Here is an 18,457-nt window from a genome sequence, read left to right as displayed (position 1 = left end):
CCACGCTGACATCCTCCCCCCCCCCACCCCTTCTCCCCTCCACTTTGCTCCTTTTTTTTCCCTTCAAGTTTTGGGGTTTGATGTTTTTTTGTTTGTTTGTTTTTCTTTTCTCCACCTTCTCGTCCGCCCTTTCCAGCAACCGCCACAGACAACCTCCCTGCTGCGTGTCCCCAAAATCCGCCACCACTATCCCTGCCGGCGCTTGTCCCTTCACCTGCCGTCGTCACGCCGGGTGGCCGGGTGTACCCAGTTGTTATCGTGCAAACCCACCCTGCAACCGGGCGCCTCCTTATCGGGTCTCCGGCAGCACATCCAGTAGGATCGGCCGTAAGGCAGGTCGTGGTGGTAGGGCTTGGGATGCCACCGGCACAGGGACACGTCCCCCTTCTCGTAATGCTTCTTGCACTGCTTGCAGGGGTCGTCGCGGTAGAGGGGGTCGCGGTTCCAACGGGAATCGGTGGCCTGCACCCCAAAGGTCTCGATGATGGATTTGAAGTAGTGACAGGAGCACTTGAGGGCGGCCAGCGCTTGGGTGGGCAGGTAGCTGAAGATCTTCACCATGACGTGCTCCGGCAGCAGCAACATGTACTGCCGGGGCTCCAGCAGCCGCTGGATCTTGAAGCGAATCTCCAAAAAGTCGTGGGAGACGTGACGGTACAACCGGCAAAGCGAGGGGTCGGGGACGGCTGCCGGCTCCTCACCGGCCTCTGCGTCCTCCGCTGCCGGCGCGTCCTCAGGGACAGGCAGGAGGAAGAGCTGCCCCGGTGGTGGGTCCTCCTGCACTGCCGCCGGCAGCCGCACCGTCTCCTCCTTCATCTTCTTGGCGCTGTCCTTGCCAAAGAAGACGCATTGGTCCACCACCCCCGTCACCACCACGTCCACGTGGAAACTGGAGGCACAATCCCGCACTGACGCCCCCTCGCCGGCTCCTTCGCCCATCTCTGGTTTGACAGCGCTCGCCAACCCTTCACCGCACCCCATGTCCACGTCGGGGACATCCCCATCCCCCTTGGGACCGGCAGTGGCCAGGAGGAACTCCACGTTGTTGGGCAGCGTGTCACGGGACGGGCTGATCAGCTGGTAGAGGTCACAGGTGATCTTGTCCTTGGTGCGACCACCGGCGCTACCACCGCCGCTCGCTGTCCCGCAGCTCATAAAGACGCAGTTAGGACGCCCGACGGCACCCGGCTCAGCCGCGGCGGCTCCCGCGCGGGGCTCGCGGCCACTGGAGATGCGGAAGGCGATGCGCACCTCGCCGGGACCCGGTGCCGACGATGCTGCCGCCGCTGCGCCACAGTCGGGGCCTGGGCGGCACAGCCCATTGGGCCGGGCGCTGCCGTGCTCCCGCTGCCGCGATTCAAAGTGGGCGACAGCTTCGGCCACACGGCTGCAGTCGGAGCTGCTCGGTGCTTTGGTTTCGCCGCTGGCCGCCTCCACAAAGACAACCGGGGCGGCGGGAGCGCCACAGGGCCGGGGAAAGCTCTGCAATGCCAGTGCCGTCCTCTGCTCCACCAACGCCACCATCTCGGCCACTGACAGCAAGTCGGGGGCTTCGCCGGCAGCAGTGGACAGTTCGCCAGGATGCTGGCAAGCTGGCTCCCTGCTGCCGGTAGCCCACGCTGGGCTCGGCTTGCTCTTAGTGGGGTCGTGGCAGCGCCGGCGCCGCTTGGCTTTGGAGCTATCGCTGCCCCAGTTGCCCTTTACCTTCATCGTGCTGGCACGGCCGCTGCTGCCGCCGCCACCACTGCTGCCACCGCACTGGTGTGCCACGAAGAAAGCCACCTTCTCCTTGGTGTTGCCTGGTTTGATGACGTACCATGTGTCCAGCAGCACTCGGCCTTCCTCTGCTGACGCCGGGGGAGCTGGGGCAGCATCAGCAGCAGCTGGTGGCGTGTTTTCGGAGGGGGCCCGAGCACCAGCGGGCTCTTCGGTGGGCCGGCAAGAGAAAGGTTTCTTGGTGGAGCTTGAGCCGGGACATGGTTTGTTCTGGGAGTAAGTGCCAAAGGGCCGCGGGCACCACAGCTGCAGCTGGGGAAAGGCGTTGGGCTCCATCAGGGCAGCATGGCACTGCTGACACTGCCGACGCCGTGGGCTGCCGGCACCCGTGCCCAGGCCTGCCAGGAGAAAAAGGGGTGTTAATGGAGCTGGTGGGGATGGGGTGAGAATAGTGGGGACAGTCTGGGGACAGTGGGGAAAGTACAGGGGTCTTGGGGATGATACAGGGCAGGTGAGGCTGTTGGGGACACTGTAGGGACAATGAGGAGCTGGCAGGGCCAGTGTGGAGCCAGTGTGTGGCTTTCGAATCAAAAAATCACAGAATCCCAGAATCATCTTAGTTGAAAAAGCCCTTGCAGCTCCTCCAGCCCAACCATGACCCCCCCCTGACCGTCCCCAACTCCCCCAGATCCCTCAGCGCTGGCTCAGCCCGACTCTTCAACCCCTCCAGGGATCCCGGGGACTCCCCCCTGCCCTGGGCAGCCCATTCCAACGCCCAACAGCCCCTTCTGCACAGAAATCCTTCCTCAGAGCCAGCCTGACCCTGCCCTGGGCAGCTTGAGGCCATTCCCTCGGGGCCTGGCGCTGGGGCCTTGGCTCCAGAGACTCATCCCCCCTCTCTGCCCCCTCCTGGCAGGGAGTTGCAGAGGGCCAGGAGGTCTCCCCTCAGCCTCCTCTGCTCCAGACTGAACCCCCCCAGTTCCCCCAGCCGCTCCCCAGCAGACCTGTGCTCCAGACCCTGCCCCAGCTCCGTTGCCCTTCTCTGGCCACGCTCGAGTCATTCAATGGCCTTTTTGGGGTGAGGGGCCCAAAACTGAACCCAGGAATCGAGGGGCGGCCTCCCCAGTGCCGAGCCCAGGGCTCAGATCCCTTCCCTGTCCCTGCTGGCCACGCTATTGCTGACACAAGCCAGGATGCCATTGGCCTCTTGGCCCCCTGGGCACACTGCTGGCTCATTCTCAACCCCCCCAGTCCCTCTCTGACCGGCAGCTCTCCAGCCACTCCTCCCCCAGGCTGTAGCCCTGCTGGGGCTGTTGTGGCCCAAGGGCAGCCCCCGGCATTTGCCCTCGGTGAAACTCCCCCAGCTGGGCTCAGCCCATGGCTCCAGCCTGGCCAGGTCTCTCTGCAGAGCCTCCCCACCCTCGAGAGACCAACACCCCCACCCGGCTGGGTGTCACCTGCAAACTGACCGCGGGGGCACTCGAGCCCCTCGTCCAGCTCATCAGTGAAGGTGTTCTGGGGACACTGTGGGGCTTTGGTGGCTCTACGGAGCTGACAGGGCTGGGGGGGGGTAACGTGGCCACGCTGGGAATGCCCAGTACCGTTACTGGGCCGTGACCCCCCCGCCCGCCCCCGCCCTCCTTGAATAAGCGCCCCACGCCCCGCCCCTTTGCATGCACAGACCACACCCCCAAGTCCTTAGGCCACGCCTCCGCCACGCCCCCTCACCGGCTCCGGCGCGGCGCGGCCCGCAGTGGGGCGGTCCCGGCCCTTAAAGCAGCGGCGGCCGTCGCGGAGGTTGGGCCCCCGGTCCGCGCCGCCCCGCCCTTTTAACGACCGGCGGCGGCTGCCGTTTGTTGGCAGGCCCTGCGCGCGAGGCGGCGGCCAATCAGGGAGCTGCGTTCGGGCCATGCCCATATATGGACGGCGGCAGCGCGGCGGGCTGGAGGCAGGGCCGGAGGAGGGGCGTGGCCCACAGGGAGGGGGCGTGGCCAGATGCTCCCGCCCACCGCTGGGCCGCGGGGACGGGAGGGGCCGGGACACGGTCCCGCGTGGCCCCGGGGGGTCCCGCCAGGCCCACGCCGCCCGGGGGGACCCGGGGGTGGGGGGCGGAGGGCAGACCCGATGATCCTCGTGGGTGACGCGAGGCCGGGCCCGTCGCCGCGCCGAGTGTGACACGAGGACACGCCCGCCCCCCCCGTGCGACGCTGGGACACGCGAGTCCCCACGCGCGAACGCGCTCTCAGTCTCGCGCAAGGCGAGGGCAGCCCCGGCCCCGCGCGCACCGCCAGGGCTCGCCCGGCCCCGGTGTCCCCACGGGCGCGGACCCATGTCCGCGTTCCCCGCGATGTGTCACGGGTGGGACACGCCTGTCACCCGGCGTGCCGCGGGCATGGCCCCTTCCTCCCCCACGCTGTGTCACGACTGGGAGACGCCGGTCCCCGGTATGACACGGGGACACCCTCGCACCTCGCCTTCCCCCGGGCCGCGGCCCAGCGGCCCCGCGGCCGTTACCGAGCATCGGCCCCGGGGATCCGCCACCGCCACGCCACGCCCCGGGGCGCCGCCCGCCAACGCCACCGCCCCCCCCCCCCCCCCGCGACCCGGGCTCCGCCCGGTGCTGCCGCCCCTCCCCCGCTCACCGGGCAGGTGCCGGGCGCGGCCGCTCCGCCTCTCCGCGCCGCTTCCGGGGTGCCCCGCGCATGCGCTCAGTTGCCGCTCCCTGCGCACGCGCTGCGCGGGGCACGCTGGGAGTTGTAGTCCCCCACCGCCCTGCTCGGTGACTCCGCGCATGCGCAACGGGGGCGCCGGGAGGTGCTGCCCACGCGGGAAGGGGGTCTGGGGGTGACGGTCCCCCGGTCTCCCAGTGACGCCATCCCATCACCCACTGACGCCCCAGTGCCCCCCCACACCCCTGGTCACACACAAAGACCCCCCCCGCCAGTCACCAGTGACACCCCACGGGACTCTCCTGAGTGACAGCCAGCCCTGGTCACCCGTGACAGCCCAGTAGCACCCAGTGACACCCACCCCCCACACCAGTGCCTCCCAGTGCCTCGCCCAAGAGCCCACCGTTGATTTCACAGGAGCCACTGGTGGGTGTCACGTGTTTCTTTAGGGTACAAAGCTGGATCCCCACAGCCCGGACACCCCAGCACCCCAAGGTGTCAGGGTCCTGGACATCCCCCCCCGCACCTAAAGGTGTTGGGGACCGCCAGACCCTCCTCTCCAGCGCCCCAAAGCATTGGGGACATCCCCCAGCACTCGAAGGTGTAGGGGACCCCCCCAAACCCCTCTAACTCCCCACCCAGCACCCAAAGGTGTCAGGGGACACCCCCACCCCCACCCCCCCAGTATCCAAAAGCTTTTGGGACCCCCCACTCAGCACCCACAGGTGCCGCCCCCCGCCCTCAGCAGCAGCTCTCAGCAACCAGGTGTCTCCCGGGATCGGGGGGTGCCGTGCGCTGCCCCCCCACAGCCACGTAGCGGCGGGTGCCACGGGGGGGAACCCGGGGGGGTCCGTGGTGCCAGGGGACACCCAGACGGCACCGCTGCCACCTGCGTCGAACCTCCGCCTGCACCTGCAGGCACCGGGACGTGTCACAACACCAACATGTCGCGACATGCCGCCCCCCCCATCCCCCACCACAACATGCCCTGACCCACCTCCTTGTTGACGAAGCAGTAGAGGACGCTGACAACGAGGCCCTGGGGGTGGGGGGGTTTGGAGGAGAACCCCGGGGGGGTGGGTGCGCCCAGACATGTGAGTACATGCAGTCACACGCACATGTGCCCCCCCAACACCCCCGGACCTGAGCACCCACCCCCCTGCACCCTCACCCCATGGCAGCACCCGCCTCCTGCAGCCCCCACCCCCCCCATGCAGCTCCCCGTGGAGCCCCCCATTACAGCCCCCTTCGCATACCCCCACTGCACACCCTTTTTCGCCCCCCATTACACCCCCCCAGTGTCTCCCCTCAGTCATACCCCCCAACTGTGCAGCCTCCCACTGCAGCGCACCCATCCTCCATTAACCCCCACCACGCTGCAGCCCCCCCATTGTTCACCCCACGACCCCCCACTGCACCCCCCAAACGCAGCCTCCATCCCAGTGCCCCCCCAGTGCCCCCCCCCGCACCTGGGAAGAGGAGAGCAGCAGCTGCAGGCAGAGCCGCACCAGGCGCAGGGTGCCCCCACCCTGGCCCTCCCCCACCAGGGCGAAGGCCACCTCGTGCACCCCCAGAAGTGGGATCAGCGTCAGTGTGGACCTGGCCAGTCTGCGGGGGGGGACGACGACACATGCCTGGGGACAACTGGGAACATCCCCCGGGGGAGACCCCCAGGGACACCGCCCTCAGGGATGGGGACCCCCTCAGGGACATGCTTGGGGATGGGGACACTCCTGGGCAGCCCTCTCCGGGAGGGATGGGGACGCGGACATCCTCAGGGACACGTTTGGTGGCATTAGACAATGGGGACACACTCGGGGACACACTCGGGATGTTCCAGGGACAGGGACGTGCATGGGGACACGCTTGGGACTTCACTTGGGGACATTGTGGGGATGGGGACACATGTGGGGACACGCACAGAGCTGGGGTGGGCACAAGGACATTGCATGGGGACCCATTGGGGACAGGGTGGCATGTCCCCACGCACAACCCAGTGTCCCCGTTTCCCCACCTGACCCTGGTGTCCCCACGCGACACCTGATGCGCCCGGACTTTGGCCACCAAGATGCGGACGATGCGCAAGAACACCACGAAGTTCACCTGGGGACGAGGACACCGGTGGTGTCACACACACACACACACACCCCCACACACCCCCTCCCCCTACAGTGGGGACACAGCCCTGGGATGGTGACACCCCCCCCTCTGCTGTGTCACCCACCGCCACGGCCATCAGGATGGGACAGCGGATGATCCACCACACCGCCGGCTTCTCGTTCCGCTCCCAGCACCTGCCGGGGTCGGAGGGGACACACACCTCAGACAGATGCCTGCGTCCCCTCTTGGGGACATCACGGTGTCCCCCAGGTGTGACAAAATGGGGACAGGGGGGAGGGGGGGGGGGTGTCCAGCAGCCTCACCCCTCATTCTCATAGAAGTACCTCACCACCACCCATGGGACCACGAAGAGCACGGGGGCTCCTGGAGGGGTGGGGACAAAGTTGGGGATGGGGTGTGGGGACAACAGTGGGCACGCGGAGGGGACACACACGGGGACAGGCTCACCCCAGCCGAGGAGGAGGAAGGCAGGGAGGCAGCGCTCGCCAGAGAAGGCTGCCAGCACTAGGAGCTTGTGGAGGAAGAGTCCCTCGGCCAGTAGCCACCCGTAGTTGGCCCCCACGCAGTACTGGGTGAGAGCCTGGGCCAGCCGGCACCCTGCCACCGCCTGCCACAGGGACACCGCCACCCCAACACCCGCGTCGTGGTGACACCAGCATTCCATCAGCCTGCCACGGCCATGGGGACCAGCACGGTGGTGGCAGCAGCCCCCACCTTTGGGTCCCCCCCCCCCCCACGGGTGCCCACCTGCTGGCCCAGCAGCTGCAGCGGGTGCCCGGGGCCGGGGCGAAGGTGCCGCCGCAGCAGCGCGTCGCGCGTCAGGATGGCGCCCGCCCGCAGCATGAAGGAAAGGAAGAGGTTGGCGTGGATGAAGTTGCGGGTACAACGCAAGCGCCTGCGGAGTTGAGGGGTGGTGGCAGCGTGGCAATGTCCACCAGGTGCCCCACCAGCACCCAAGGGTGCCCCGGTGCGGGTACCTGAAGAGCAGGAGCAGCAGGAGCGCCAGGAGGAGGGCGATGAGGGACAGGGAGTAGCCCACGGTGTAGAGGAGGCGGAATTGCTCCAGCAGCCAGACCTGACGCTGTGGGGACAGGGGGCAGAGGGGACAGGGAGGTGGCACCACACGCCAGGAGGTGGCACAGGACATGGTGTGGGGCAACACAACGAGGTATGATGCCACACGGCGTGGCACAGCGCAGGATGGCACAGCACGGTGACATCATGGTGCAGAGGATTGTCTCAGCACGGCACAGCGCAGCACGGCACAGCACAGCACAGCGTGGCATATGGCACGGCACGGTACCATCACCGTGCAGAGGACTGGCACAGAGTAGCACAGCTTGGCGTGGCGTACGGCACAGTGCCATCATGGTGCAGACAACTGGCATGGCACAGCATGGCACAGCGTATGGCACAGCACAGCGTATGGCACGGCACGGCACAGCACGGTGCCATCACGGTGCAGAGGATTGTCACAGCCTAGTGTGGGGCACCACGGCACAGCCAAACGCACAGCCCAGGGCCCACTACGGCGCAGCCCGACGGAGCGTGGCACGGCATGACGCGGCACAACATGTCAAGCCGGTGCAGCGCAGCTCCTGGCACATGGCCTGGCACGGCCCAGTGTGGCACAAGGAACGGCCCGGGGCATGGCCCGGCCCGGCCCGGCCCCGGGCACACCCCGGCACAGCGGGGCACGGCGCGGCACAGCGCGGCACGGCAAGAGACACCGCGGAGCGGCACGGCACACGCCACGGTGCAGAGCGCGGCGCAGCGTGGCACCGCAGCGTGACACATCCCGGCACGGCAGCTCCCGGCGTGGCACCCCGCAGCCCCCACCTGCAGCGGCTGCTCCTGCGCCAGGTCCTCGCACTGCGAATGGTCCCGCCAAGGCCGCCCCGTCTCATCTGTCACCCAGTGCCCGTCGGGTCCGCAGCGCCGAGCCACCACCCCGCCCTGCACTGAGCACCCCGGCCTGTCACCCCGCGGCACCCAGGGGCACCCTGGGGTGGGTGCCACATACTCCCCCCCTCTATTACCTCGGTGGTGCCAGGGCAGGTACCAGGGACAAGGGACGGTGACGGTGCTGTTGGGGGCCGCGTCCCCCCAGCAGGCATACATGTCAAAGCTGCGGTTGCAGACAGGACCTGGGGGACACGGGGAGGGGGGATGTCAGGGTGTCCCCAGTGTCCCCCCCGTCCCCCCCACCCCGTCCCCACTGACCAGGTGCTGGGGGGTCGAGGCGAAGGCGCAGCTCACAGGCGTGCCGGTACTCGCGCCAAGCAGCCAGTGTTGCCTGGGCTGAGCGCTCCTCCTGCGAGGGGACACTTTTTGGGGGGGGTGACACACACACCCCGTGGGGGTGCCACCACCACCCCGGTCAGCACCCCCCGCGGGGACACCAGCATGGGGACACCACTGTGGGATTCACTGTGGTCACCATCGTGGTCCTGGGGTGGGGGGCAAGTCACGGAAGTGGCAGCTGGTGGGGGGGTGGGGTGGGGGGGTCCCGATGAGGCAGTGAGGGGGTCCCAGCAGTAGGGGAGCCCCAGGGTGCAAAGTTGGAGGGATCGAGGGGGGGGTCTCACCTCTGCCCCACGCAGGACCCGGTTGAGCAGGGGGGGGGGCACTGCCTGGTGGCCCATGATGGTGATGGCGGCTCCTGGGGGGCGTGGGGGGGGCACAGGGAGGGATGGGGGTACCGGTGTCATGTGTGTGTGTCCCCGCCGTTATCAGCGCCAACCCCCCACCTTTGACGCGCTCGTTACCAGGGAGCCGCAGGTGGTACCCGGACACCCGGGTCCTTGCAGGGAGGGGGGACGGCACCGGGAACCCCCCCGCGCCGACACCCCTCCCCCCTCAGATCCGCGGACCCGCGTGGGAACCATGAGCCTGGGCAGCCGTCGTGAGGGGTGGATGGCGGCCACCCCCCCACCCCGCCTCCCGGTCATGCCGGTTTGTCCCGGTGCCACTTCGGTGTCCCTTGTCCGCCCCCCCCCTCCCCCCGCAGTGTCCCTTGTCCCTCCTCCACCTGCCCTTTGTCCCGCTGCAGTGTCCCAGGACCCCACGCGTGTCCCCCTAAGAGTGTCCCTCTGTCCCCTCCGCTTCACCCCGACACCCCCCTCGACCGAGTGATGCCGGTACACCCCCGGTGTGTCTCCCCCACTCCCCCCCCACCCCCGCGCTGTCCCGGGTTCCCCCCGTGTCTCGGGTCCCCCCACGCGTATCCCCCCACTGCTCCGCTGTCACCCCCGAAACCCCCGTGCGCCCCTCCAGTGCCTCCTCCCGTCCATCGATGCCCCCCGACCCCACCTCGGGGACGCGCGGTGCCGGCTCGCCGCGGGTCTCTGCCGCCCTCGGGGCACCGGCACGGGCTCCGGCGGGCGCCGCCCACGGGAGGGGCGGGGGCACGGGGAGGTGGGGTGAGGGGGGCACCCGGCTGCGAGCTCAGTCAGAGCAACGTGACCCGGCGGTAGCGGGGAGCCGGGCCGACGTGGCCCCAGTCTCGGGTGGCGGGAGACGGGAGCTCCAGAGTCACGGGGGAGGTGGGTCCAGGGTCACCCACGGGTGACCCAGTGTCACCCACGAGCATCCCGGTGGGGTACAGCATAAGCCACGAGTGCTCCAGTGTCACCAACGACTGTCCCGGGGGGTCCAGCATTACCCATGGGTGCTCGTGTCACCCACGAGTGTCCCAAGGGGGTCCAGCATCACCCGCGTGTGATCCAGTGTCACCACGAGTGTCCCGAGGTGTCCAGCATCTCCCACGGGTGCTCCAATGTTCCCCAAGAGTGTCCCGGGGGGGGTCCAGCATCACGCACAGGTGCTCCACTGTCACCCACGAGTGTCACGGAGATCCAGCATCACCCACGGATTCTCCACTGTCACTCAAGAGTGTCCCGGAGGGGGTCAAGCATGACCCAAGGGTGCTCCAGTGTCACCCACGAGTGTCCCAGAGGGGGTGAAGCATCACCCACGGGTGCTCCATTGTCACCCACGAGTGTCCCGGGGGGGATCCAGCACCACCCGCGGGTGCTCCAGTGTCACCCACGAGTGTCCCGGCAGGGTCCAGCGTCACCCACGTGCTCCAGTGTCACCCACAAGTGTCCCGGGGGGGTCCAGCATGACCCACGGGTGCTCAAGTGTCACCCACGTGTGTCCTGGGTGGTCCAACATCACCCACTGGTGCTCCAGTGTCACCCACGTGTGTCCCAAGACTTCCAGCATCACCCACGAGTGTTCTGGTGTAACCCACGAGTGTCTCAGGGGGGTTCCAGAATCACACATGGGTGCTCCAGTGTCACCCACGAGTGTCACAGGGGTGTCCAGCATCAATGGCAGGTGCTCCACTGTCACCCACGAGTGTCACAAGCGGGTTCCAGCATCACCCACGGGTGCTCCAATGTCACCCACGATTGTCCCGGAGGGAGTCAAGCATCACCCACGGGTGCTCCAATGTCACCCAAGAGTGTCCGGGGTGGTCCAGTATCACCCAAGTGTGCTCCACTGTCACCCACGAGTGTCCCAAGACTTCCAGCATCACCACGGGTGTCCTAGTGTCACCCACGAGTGTCCCAGGGAAGTTCCAGCATCACCCGTGTGTGCTCCAGTGTCACCCACGTATGTTCTGGGGCATCCAACATCACCCATGGGTTCTCCAGTGTTACCCACGAGTGTCCCGAGGGGTTCCAGCATCACCCACGAGTGCTGCAGTGTCACCCACGAGTATCCTGGGCGGGTCCAGAATCACCCACGGGTGCTCCAGAGTCACCCACTTGTGTCCCGGGGGGGTCCAGCATCACCCTTGTTTCCTCCAGTGTCACCCACGTGTGTCCAGAGTGGTCCAGCATCACCCAAGTGTGCTCCACTGTCACCCACGAGTGTCCCAGGACTTCCAGAATCACCCACAGGTGTCCTAGTGTCACCCATGACTGTCTCGAGTGTCTCCAGCATCACCCACGGGTGCTGCAGTGTCACCCACGAGTGTCCCGGGGGGGGTCCAGAATCATGCACGGTTGCTCCAGTGTCACTCTACAGTTTCCAGGAGAGGACCAGCATCACCCACGGGTGCTCCAGTGTCACCCATGTGTGTCCCAAGACTTCCTGCAACACCCACGAGTGTTCTGGTGTCACCCACGAGTGTCCCAAGGGGGTTCCAGAATCACCCACGGGTGCTCCAGTGTCACCCATGAGTGACCCGGGGGGGTCCAGCATGACCCTCGGGTGCTCAAGTGTCACCCACGTGTGTCTTGGGCGGTTCAGCATCACCCACTGGTGCTCCAGTGTCACCCACGCGTGTATTGGGAGTTCCAGCAGCACCCGCATGTGCTCCAGTGTCACCCACGAGTGTCCTGGGGGGGTTCCAGCATCACCCACGGGTGCTCCAGTGTCACCCACGAGTGTCCACGAGCAGGTGAAGCATCAGCCACGAGGGTCCTAGTGTCACCCACGAGTGTCCTGGGGGGGTTCCAGAATCACCCACGGGTGCTCCAGTGTCACCCACGAGTGTCCACGAGCAGGTGAAGCATCAGCCACGAGGGTCCTAGTGTCACCCACGAGTGTCCTGGGGGGGTTCCAGAATCACCCACGGGTGCTCCAGTGTCACCCACGAGTGACCCAAGACTTCCAGCACGACCCACGGGTCCTCTAATGTCACCCACGAGTTTCCCGGGGGGTTCCAGCATCACCCGCGTGTACCCCAGTGTCACCCACGAGTCTCCCGGGGGGTTCCAGCACCACCCACGTGTGCTCCAGTGTCACCCACGAGTGTCCTGAAAGGTTGCAGCATCACCCACGGGTGCTCCAGAGTGACCCACTTCTGTCCCGGGGGGGTCCAGTGTCACCCACGGGTGCTCTAGTGTCACCCACAGGTGTCTAGGGCAGTCCAGCATCACCCAAGTGTGCTCCAGTGTCACCCACGAGCGTCCCGACTGTCTCCAGCATCACCCACGGGTGTTCCAATGTCACGCACGTGTGTCGCGGGGGGGGTCCAGCATCACCCACAGGTGCAACAGTGCCACCCACGAACGTCCCGGCGCCCCCCAGCGGTCCCGGTGTCACCGACGGGTGCCCCGACGCGGGAGCGGCTTTCCAGGCGCGACGGGGAGGGAAGTGGGGGGGTGGAGCGAGCCGCGCGTTGCCAAGGCGACGGGGCCGCGGGAGGGGGCGTGTCCCAGCGCCGGGAGGGGGCGTGCCCTAGGGCCGTGCGGACGCGCCCCCTGCCCCGGTCGCGCCGTGGTGACGTCAGTGCGCGCGCGCGGCGCAGGATGGTGGCGGGCGCGTTCCCGCTGGCCAAGCTGCTGACGCTGGGCGCGCGGCAGCTGAGCCGCCCCCTGGCGGCCCGCATCAAGGCCGGGGCGCGCGCCAGCCCCTTCTTCCGCGCCTACATCTGCCTCCCGCCCGCGCAGCGTGAGTGAGGGCGGGGGGCACCGGCGGCGGCGGGCGGGCGCGGCGGCGGGGGAGGGGCGCGGGGCGGGCAGCGGAGGGGGCGGGGCGGGGGCGGGCGCACACAGCGGGGCAGGTTTTGCCGGTGTCCCGTCCCCCCCCCGCAGTGTATCACTGGGTGGAGATGCGCGCCAAGATGCGGCTGATGGGCTTCCGCGGCGCCGCCATCAAACCGCTGAACGAGGAAGCGGCGGCCGAGCTGGGAGCGGAGCTGCTGGGGGAAGCGATCGTGTTCGGCGTGGGAGGGCTCTGCCTCTACCTGGAGTACGCGCGGCAGGCAGGGCAGGCGCGGCGGCGGGAGGACGAGCAGGCGGCGGCGCTGCGGGAGCTGCGGGAGAGGCTGGAGCTGCTGCGGGAGGAGCTGGACGCCATGGCGGCGCGCCTGCCGCCGGGACACGCCCCCGGCGGCTCTAGCCACGCCCACAACGTCGCAGGACACGCCCTCGGCGCATCTAGCCACGCCCTCAACGCCGCGGGACACGCCCCCGCGCCCGCCTCCGGCCACGCCCCCGCCACCGCAGGACACGCCCCCGCCGGGCCCGGCCATTAAAAGCACCCTCGTGCTCTTCCCGCCGTTTCCTTTAGGGGCGGGGCTTGGTAGAGGAGGGCGGTGATAAGGTGCTGGGGAAGGGCCCCGAGGTGAGGGGCGGAGCTTGCCCACCACAGGTGGAGGTGGGCGGGGCCTGGCCTTCGTGTGAAGGGGCACTTCGATGAGACAGCATGGCGGTGGGTGGGGCCTGAGTGGGCGGGGCTTCGGATGGAATGGCGTGGGGTGGAGCTAACGGTGGTACATGGGGCCTGAAGTGGGCAGGGCCTTAGGTGGGCAGCAACTAGGGGGAGGGGCCAGTGGAGGGAGGTGGGCTTGGGGGCAGAGCTTGTGCCAGTGCCTGGGGATTGGAGCAGTGCTGTGGGGGAGGTGTGTTCTGAAGGGGCGGGGCCAGAGGTGGAGGGCGTGGCTAGGGCCATCAGGGAGGTTGCAAGCCCAGGGGGTTGGGGGCAGAGCCAATAGCTGGAGGCGTGGCCTGACCCGGGGCTCAAGGGGTGGGGCCAGCTTTGTGGGCGGGGCCCTGTACCCAGCAGGGGAGAACTTGGGGACAGGGCCAGAGTCCCACAACTGAGCTGTGATTGGTGGGGAGCTGCTGTGGGTGGGGCTTCTGCAGGGGGCGTGGCACATGCCATTAAAGCACAGCAAAGCCCCCTCTGTCCCTCTCGTTGGTCTGACTTTGGGGGGGGGGGAATACAGGCCCCCCCATGGGTGACACAGAGGAGGACACAGGTGTCACGTACAAAACAACCACATTTATTCGTGGCAGGTGAGGGGCACACCCCAACCTCCCCCCCTCAAAAAAAAAAACGATGCAAAATCCAAAAGTGGCATAAAAAAGACCTCGGAGGGGAAGAGGGGGCACCCTTCATTGTCCGCTCCCAAATATAAGAAAAGAGGGTCCCCAAAGTGGCAGTGAGAGGGGGCACAGTGTGTGGGGGGGCTGTTTTGGCCACCCCCGGCCGATAAGGCACAGCCTGGGGGGGTCCGGCCCAGAGCCCCCCCTCCCCGGGCAGTGGGAGGGTGAGATGTGGGGGGGTGAGCATGGAAAGGTGTGGGGGGGGAAGTAGGGGGTACCATCCCCATCCAGGCCCCTCTGGGGGGGGGGCTTGGGGGGGTGCTAGGGCGCGCTCCGCTTTCGCAGCTCCACCACGAATGCTGGCGGGGGGAGAAATGCAGCGTCAGGGGGGCTCTCCCCCAATTACCTCCCCAAGTGCCCCCATCCCCCCAATCCACTATTTCCCCCCTCTTGTCCCGTGTCCCCCCTCCTTGCCCTGTGAGCCCCCCCCCACAGCCCCCCACCTTCAATGATCTCCTCCTTCATCTTCTGAAGTTCCCTCCGCACCTCCTCCAGCAGCTCCTGGGGGGGGCGCAGGGTGAGAGGATTTGGGGGACCCCCCATGACCTCCCACCCCAGACCACCCCCCCCGACCCCCATACCTGTTTGATTCGCTCCAGGTCGGACTCATCAGCGGGGCCGGGGGGGTCGGCGGGGGCAGCTGGGGTGGCCGACTTCATCCTGGAGGGGGCACAGAAACACCTTGGGGGCCTCCCTGGGTACCCCCCTTCTGGTGTCTTGGGGGTCTGTCCTCTCCATCACAACAACTGCCCCCACATCCCGCTCCGGATTAGCGACCCCCCCAGCCCGCGGAGCAGAACCCACCTGGGCAGGGTGGAGCTGGCCTTCTCCCAGGGCCTCCGCACGGGCTCTGCGGGGACAGGGCCGCGGGTGAAGGGGGGCCCCGGCCGCCCAAATCCCCCCTCACCTGTCCCCGGAAGAGCCCCCCACCCGCCGGACTACATTTCCCAGCATGCCCGGCCATTGGGGCGCGCCGCGAGGCACGCTGGGAGTTGTAGTCCGCCGCCGCTCACCCGCGGGCTGCCCCAGGGTCCTAGTGCCCGGCTCCACCTCGTCCTGCGGGGGGGGCAGAGAGAGGGAGGGTCGGGGAGGGGCAAGTGGATACGGCGCGGGAGGGGGGGGGGCAACAGGAGGACAGGGGAATTTGCTGCCCTTGTGGTGGGGCAGGGGGAATGGGGGGGGGGCACTCACGCTGGTGACATCCTCATCTCTCTTTAGCACTGGCTTATCCCCCTGCAGGGTGGCTTTTCTCCTGGGGGGGGGGGGGGGGGGGGGGCAGAGAGGGGGTCAGCGCAGGCACAGGGCTGCCCCCACTTTGTAGGGGGGGGTGCTGGCCAGAGTGGGGTACCCCCCCCACCTCACCGTCGGGCCAGCATGGCGCTCATCTCCTCCATCAATCCCCCCCCGGCCCCCCCCCGGGCACTTTCGCCCTTGGGGGGTGCAGGGGTGGCCCCCGCACCCGGTGCCTCATCCTGCCAGGAGAAAAGGGGTGATGCGGACCGCCCCCCGGTTACTGCCCCCCCCCCCCAATTGTGCCCCCCCCCTCACCTTGCCGACTTTCCTGAGTTTAGCCCCCGCGATGGCAGCAGCAAAGCCAGAGCCCCCCCCGGTTCCCCCCCCAGCAGCACTTGCTGCCACCGGCAAGGGAGGGGCCGGTGGGACCCCCGTGGTTGGGGGGGGGCCTGGGGGTGGGGGGGGCCCCGGAGGCGGTGGGGGGCCAGGAGGTGGGGGGGGGCCTCCAGTGGGCACAGCCTGAATGCCTGGGGGGGGAAAGGGGCTTAGAGTGGGGGCGGGGGGGCACACACCCCATCCCCAGTGTTGAGGGCGGGAGGGGGCCACCCCATCATCCACCTGCAGCCGCCACACGGCGCTCGGGTTCCTCCAGCACCTGTCTGGGGGAGCAGGGGGGGAAGAGTCAGCACCCACAGCCCTGCCATGGGCATGGGGAGCACCCCAACATCATGGTGCCCCCCTCCAGCACCCCCCCAATTTGGGGGTGCCCCACCTCTCCTGCTGCTCGGGCTCCTCCAGAGACGGACCATCGGGGTCCGGCCAGGACAGCGGGGTGCCTGGATTGGGGGGGGGGGAAGAGATGAAGCAAGGCTGTGGGTCAGGCCCACCCCTGTGCCCCCAATGACACCCCCCCCCCCCGCAGTACTCACCCTCCTCCAGGGCCCTCAGAGCCCGCAGGACTGCGGCAGCGAAGAGAGCAGCCTCCTGGGGGGCCCCAAAACTGAGCCCCCAGACCCGTCGGGCCTCCCGCCACTGGTGGAACTGGGGGGTGGCCTGGCTGTAGCGCAGCCCCCGCCCCAGCGGGCAGTTCAGCACCACCTGCGGGGTCACGCAGGTGCTGGGGGGCAGCCCTGCACCCAGGGGGGGATCCCCCTGCACCCAGGGGGGGCCCACAGAGCCCCCCCTCATACCCAGGGGTGCCCCACAGAGCATCCTCAAGCTTTGCATTTCCCCACAGCCCCTCCTGCACCCATGGGTGCCCCATTCTCAATCTTCCCTGATAACCCCCGCCCCCATGGGTGCAGTGTCACCCCACAACCCCCTGCACCCACGGGTGCCCTGTAGCCCCCCCGTATCGTCAGCATTACCCCATAGCTCCCCCCGCACCGACGGGTGCCTCCCAGGCACCCTCACCTGCTGATCGGGCTGCATCTTGCGCCCTACCAGGCGGAAGGCGTTGGCGCCGGGGTGGTGGTAGAGCTGGACGCAGCTGAGGGTCTGGGGACCCCCCCCCGCCGCCACCCACTGTTTGTGGGTGTCATCGTAGAGCAGCACCGCCGCCCGGGCACTGCACAGCACCGTCTCGCTGCAGGGTGTTGGGGGGGGGCGGCAGGTGGAAATTCTGGGTGGTTCCCCCCCAGCGTGGGCATCTCCCCACGGGGTGGGTACCCCCTGGCACGAGCACACCCCACGGGGTGGGACCCTCAAGGTACAGGACCCCCCCCCAGGTGTGGGACCCCCCCCCACTGCAGTCACCCCCTGAGTGTGGGGGCTGCTGATGCAGGAATCTCGGGACCCCCCCAAAGTGCCAGACCCCCCAACTTCTGGACCCTGGGTGTGGGGACCCCCTCAACACCGCCTGGGCGGGGGCAGCCCCCACATGGGTAAGCCCTGGGGGAGGAGAGACCCCCACAGTTGGGGGGGACCTCCAGGACCATGCATGGGGCACCCCAATTCGTTGGGCACCCATGGGCGCTGCCCCCCCTCCCCCAAGCACCCAAACCACAAGCGTACCCCAACACTTCCCCCCGGCCCCCCTTTTCCTTCCTCTTCTCCACGGGGGACCCGGGCGTCCGGGCCCTGTCCTTCCCCCACTTCCTTAGGGGGAGGGGGAGGACCCGGGCGCTGCCCCTCCCCCGGCCATCCGGAAGGGGGGGGCGCGGGGCCGTGTTTATGTAGGACCGGCCGGAACCCCCGCCACGGGGAAACACGGGCCGGGGGCCTCCGCTGTCACACCCCCCCCCCCCCGGGGGTCCCACCCATCACCGGGGCGGCTCCTGGTGCTCCCAGTTCGCCCAGTGCCAGCTCCCAGTGCTTCCCGGTACTCCCAGTACCAGTTCTCGGTGCCCACCAGTTCCCCCAATACCAGCTACCAGCGTTCCCCAGTGCTCCCAGCACCAGTTCCCGGTGCTCCCCAGTTTGCCATGCCAGCTCCCAGTACTTCCCGGTGCTCCCAGTACGAGTTCTCGGTGATCCCCAGCTCCCCCAGTTCCAACTCCCAGTGTATCCCAGTACCTCCGGTATTCACTCCCGGCACTCCCCAGCGCCAAATCCCAGTGCTCCCCAGTTCTCCCAGTGCCCCCGGTGCAAAATTCCAGTTCCTGGTGATTTCCGGTACTCCCAGTACCCCCCAGTGCCAGATCCCGGTGCTCCCAGTGCCAGCTCCCCGTGCTTTCTGGTGCCCCCAGTGCTGCCGGTACCCTCCGGTGCCAGTTCCCGGTACCGCCCAGCGTTCCCAGTACCCGCTCCCAGTGCTCCCAGTACCCCCCGCCCCAGCCGCTCACCTCATGCTGGCAGCGGCGGTGACACGCTGGGGCCAGGCCGGGCCCTTCCGGTGGCGGCGGCGGGGTGGGGGTGGGGGGGGGGGGAAGG

The 18,457-nt window shown here is 68.3% G+C and overlaps 4 protein-coding genes across 5 annotated transcripts; 1 reads left to right on the top strand and 3 right to left on the bottom strand.

Moving 5' to 3' along the window:
• Window positions 1-56: 56 nt before the first annotated feature.
• On the bottom strand, window positions 57-4,501 carry FBXO46 (F-box protein 46). 2 transcript variants are annotated; one of them, XM_074933433.1, is made up of 3 exons: window positions 4,359-4,501; window positions 1,338-2,114; window positions 57-1,304 (listed from the first exon to the last, which is right to left on the bottom strand). In XM_074933433.1, the coding sequence occupies exons 2-3, from the start codon at window positions 2,050-2,052 to the stop codon at window positions 211-213; spliced, it is 1,809 nt and encodes a 602-aa protein (XP_074789534.1). In that variant the 5' UTR covers window positions 2,053-2,114; window positions 4,359-4,501; the 3' UTR covers window positions 57-210. The 2 variants fall into 2 exon arrangements, with proteins under 2 accessions (XP_074789534.1, XP_074789533.1); XM_074933432.1 differs by lacking the exon at window positions 4,359-4,501 and adding an exon at window positions 3,445-3,526 and having other exon boundaries at window positions 57-2,114.
• A 624-nt stretch (window positions 4,502-5,125) lies between these two features.
• Window positions 5,126-9,384, bottom strand: GIPR (gastric inhibitory polypeptide receptor). The gene is made up of 13 exons (XM_074933431.1): window positions 9,095-9,384; window positions 8,730-8,820; window positions 8,546-8,653; window positions 8,346-8,467; window positions 7,484-7,587; window positions 7,254-7,401; window positions 6,954-7,113; window positions 6,809-6,869; window positions 6,610-6,679; window positions 6,400-6,488; window positions 5,855-5,993; window positions 5,383-5,424; window positions 5,126-5,297 (listed from the first exon to the last, which is right to left on the bottom strand). Exons 1-13 carry the CDS (start codon window positions 9,215-9,217, stop codon window positions 5,127-5,129), a joined length of 1,428 nt encoding a protein of 475 aa, XP_074789532.1. The 5' UTR covers window positions 9,218-9,384; the 3' UTR covers window position 5,126.
• A 2,642-nt stretch (window positions 9,385-12,026) lies between these two features.
• OPA3 (outer mitochondrial membrane lipid metabolism regulator OPA3) lies at window positions 12,027-13,515 on the top strand. The gene is made up of 2 exons (XM_074933448.1): window positions 12,027-12,914; window positions 13,058-13,515. Exons 1-2 carry the CDS (start codon window positions 12,467-12,469, stop codon window positions 13,498-13,500), a joined length of 891 nt encoding a protein of 296 aa, XP_074789549.1. The 5' UTR covers window positions 12,027-12,466; the 3' UTR covers window positions 13,501-13,515.
• Window positions 13,516-14,229: 714 nt separating this feature from the next.
• VASP (vasodilator stimulated phosphoprotein) lies at window positions 14,230-18,446 on the bottom strand. Its single transcript, XM_074933489.1, has 13 exons — window positions 18,370-18,446; window positions 17,000-17,171; window positions 16,516-16,684; window positions 16,359-16,422; window positions 16,205-16,245; window positions 15,902-16,113; window positions 15,716-15,825; window positions 15,545-15,605; window positions 15,367-15,409; window positions 15,158-15,203; window positions 14,935-15,013; window positions 14,797-14,854; window positions 14,230-14,652 (listed from the first exon to the last, which is right to left on the bottom strand). The coding sequence occupies exons 1-13, from the start codon at window positions 18,372-18,374 to the stop codon at window positions 14,615-14,617; spliced, it is 1,098 nt and encodes a 365-aa protein (XP_074789590.1). The 5' UTR covers window positions 18,375-18,446; the 3' UTR covers window positions 14,230-14,614.
• Between the last annotated feature and the right edge of the window lie 11 nt (window positions 18,447-18,457).

Source organism: Athene noctua, unplaced genomic scaffold, assembly GCF_965140245.1.
Source record: "Athene noctua unplaced genomic scaffold, bAthNoc1.hap1.1 HAP1_HAP1_scaffold_31, whole genome shotgun sequence".
Classification (NCBI taxonomy): Eukaryota; Metazoa; Chordata; class Aves; order Strigiformes; family Strigidae; genus Athene; species Athene noctua.
This window is presented reverse-complemented; position numbering and strand designations above follow the sequence as displayed.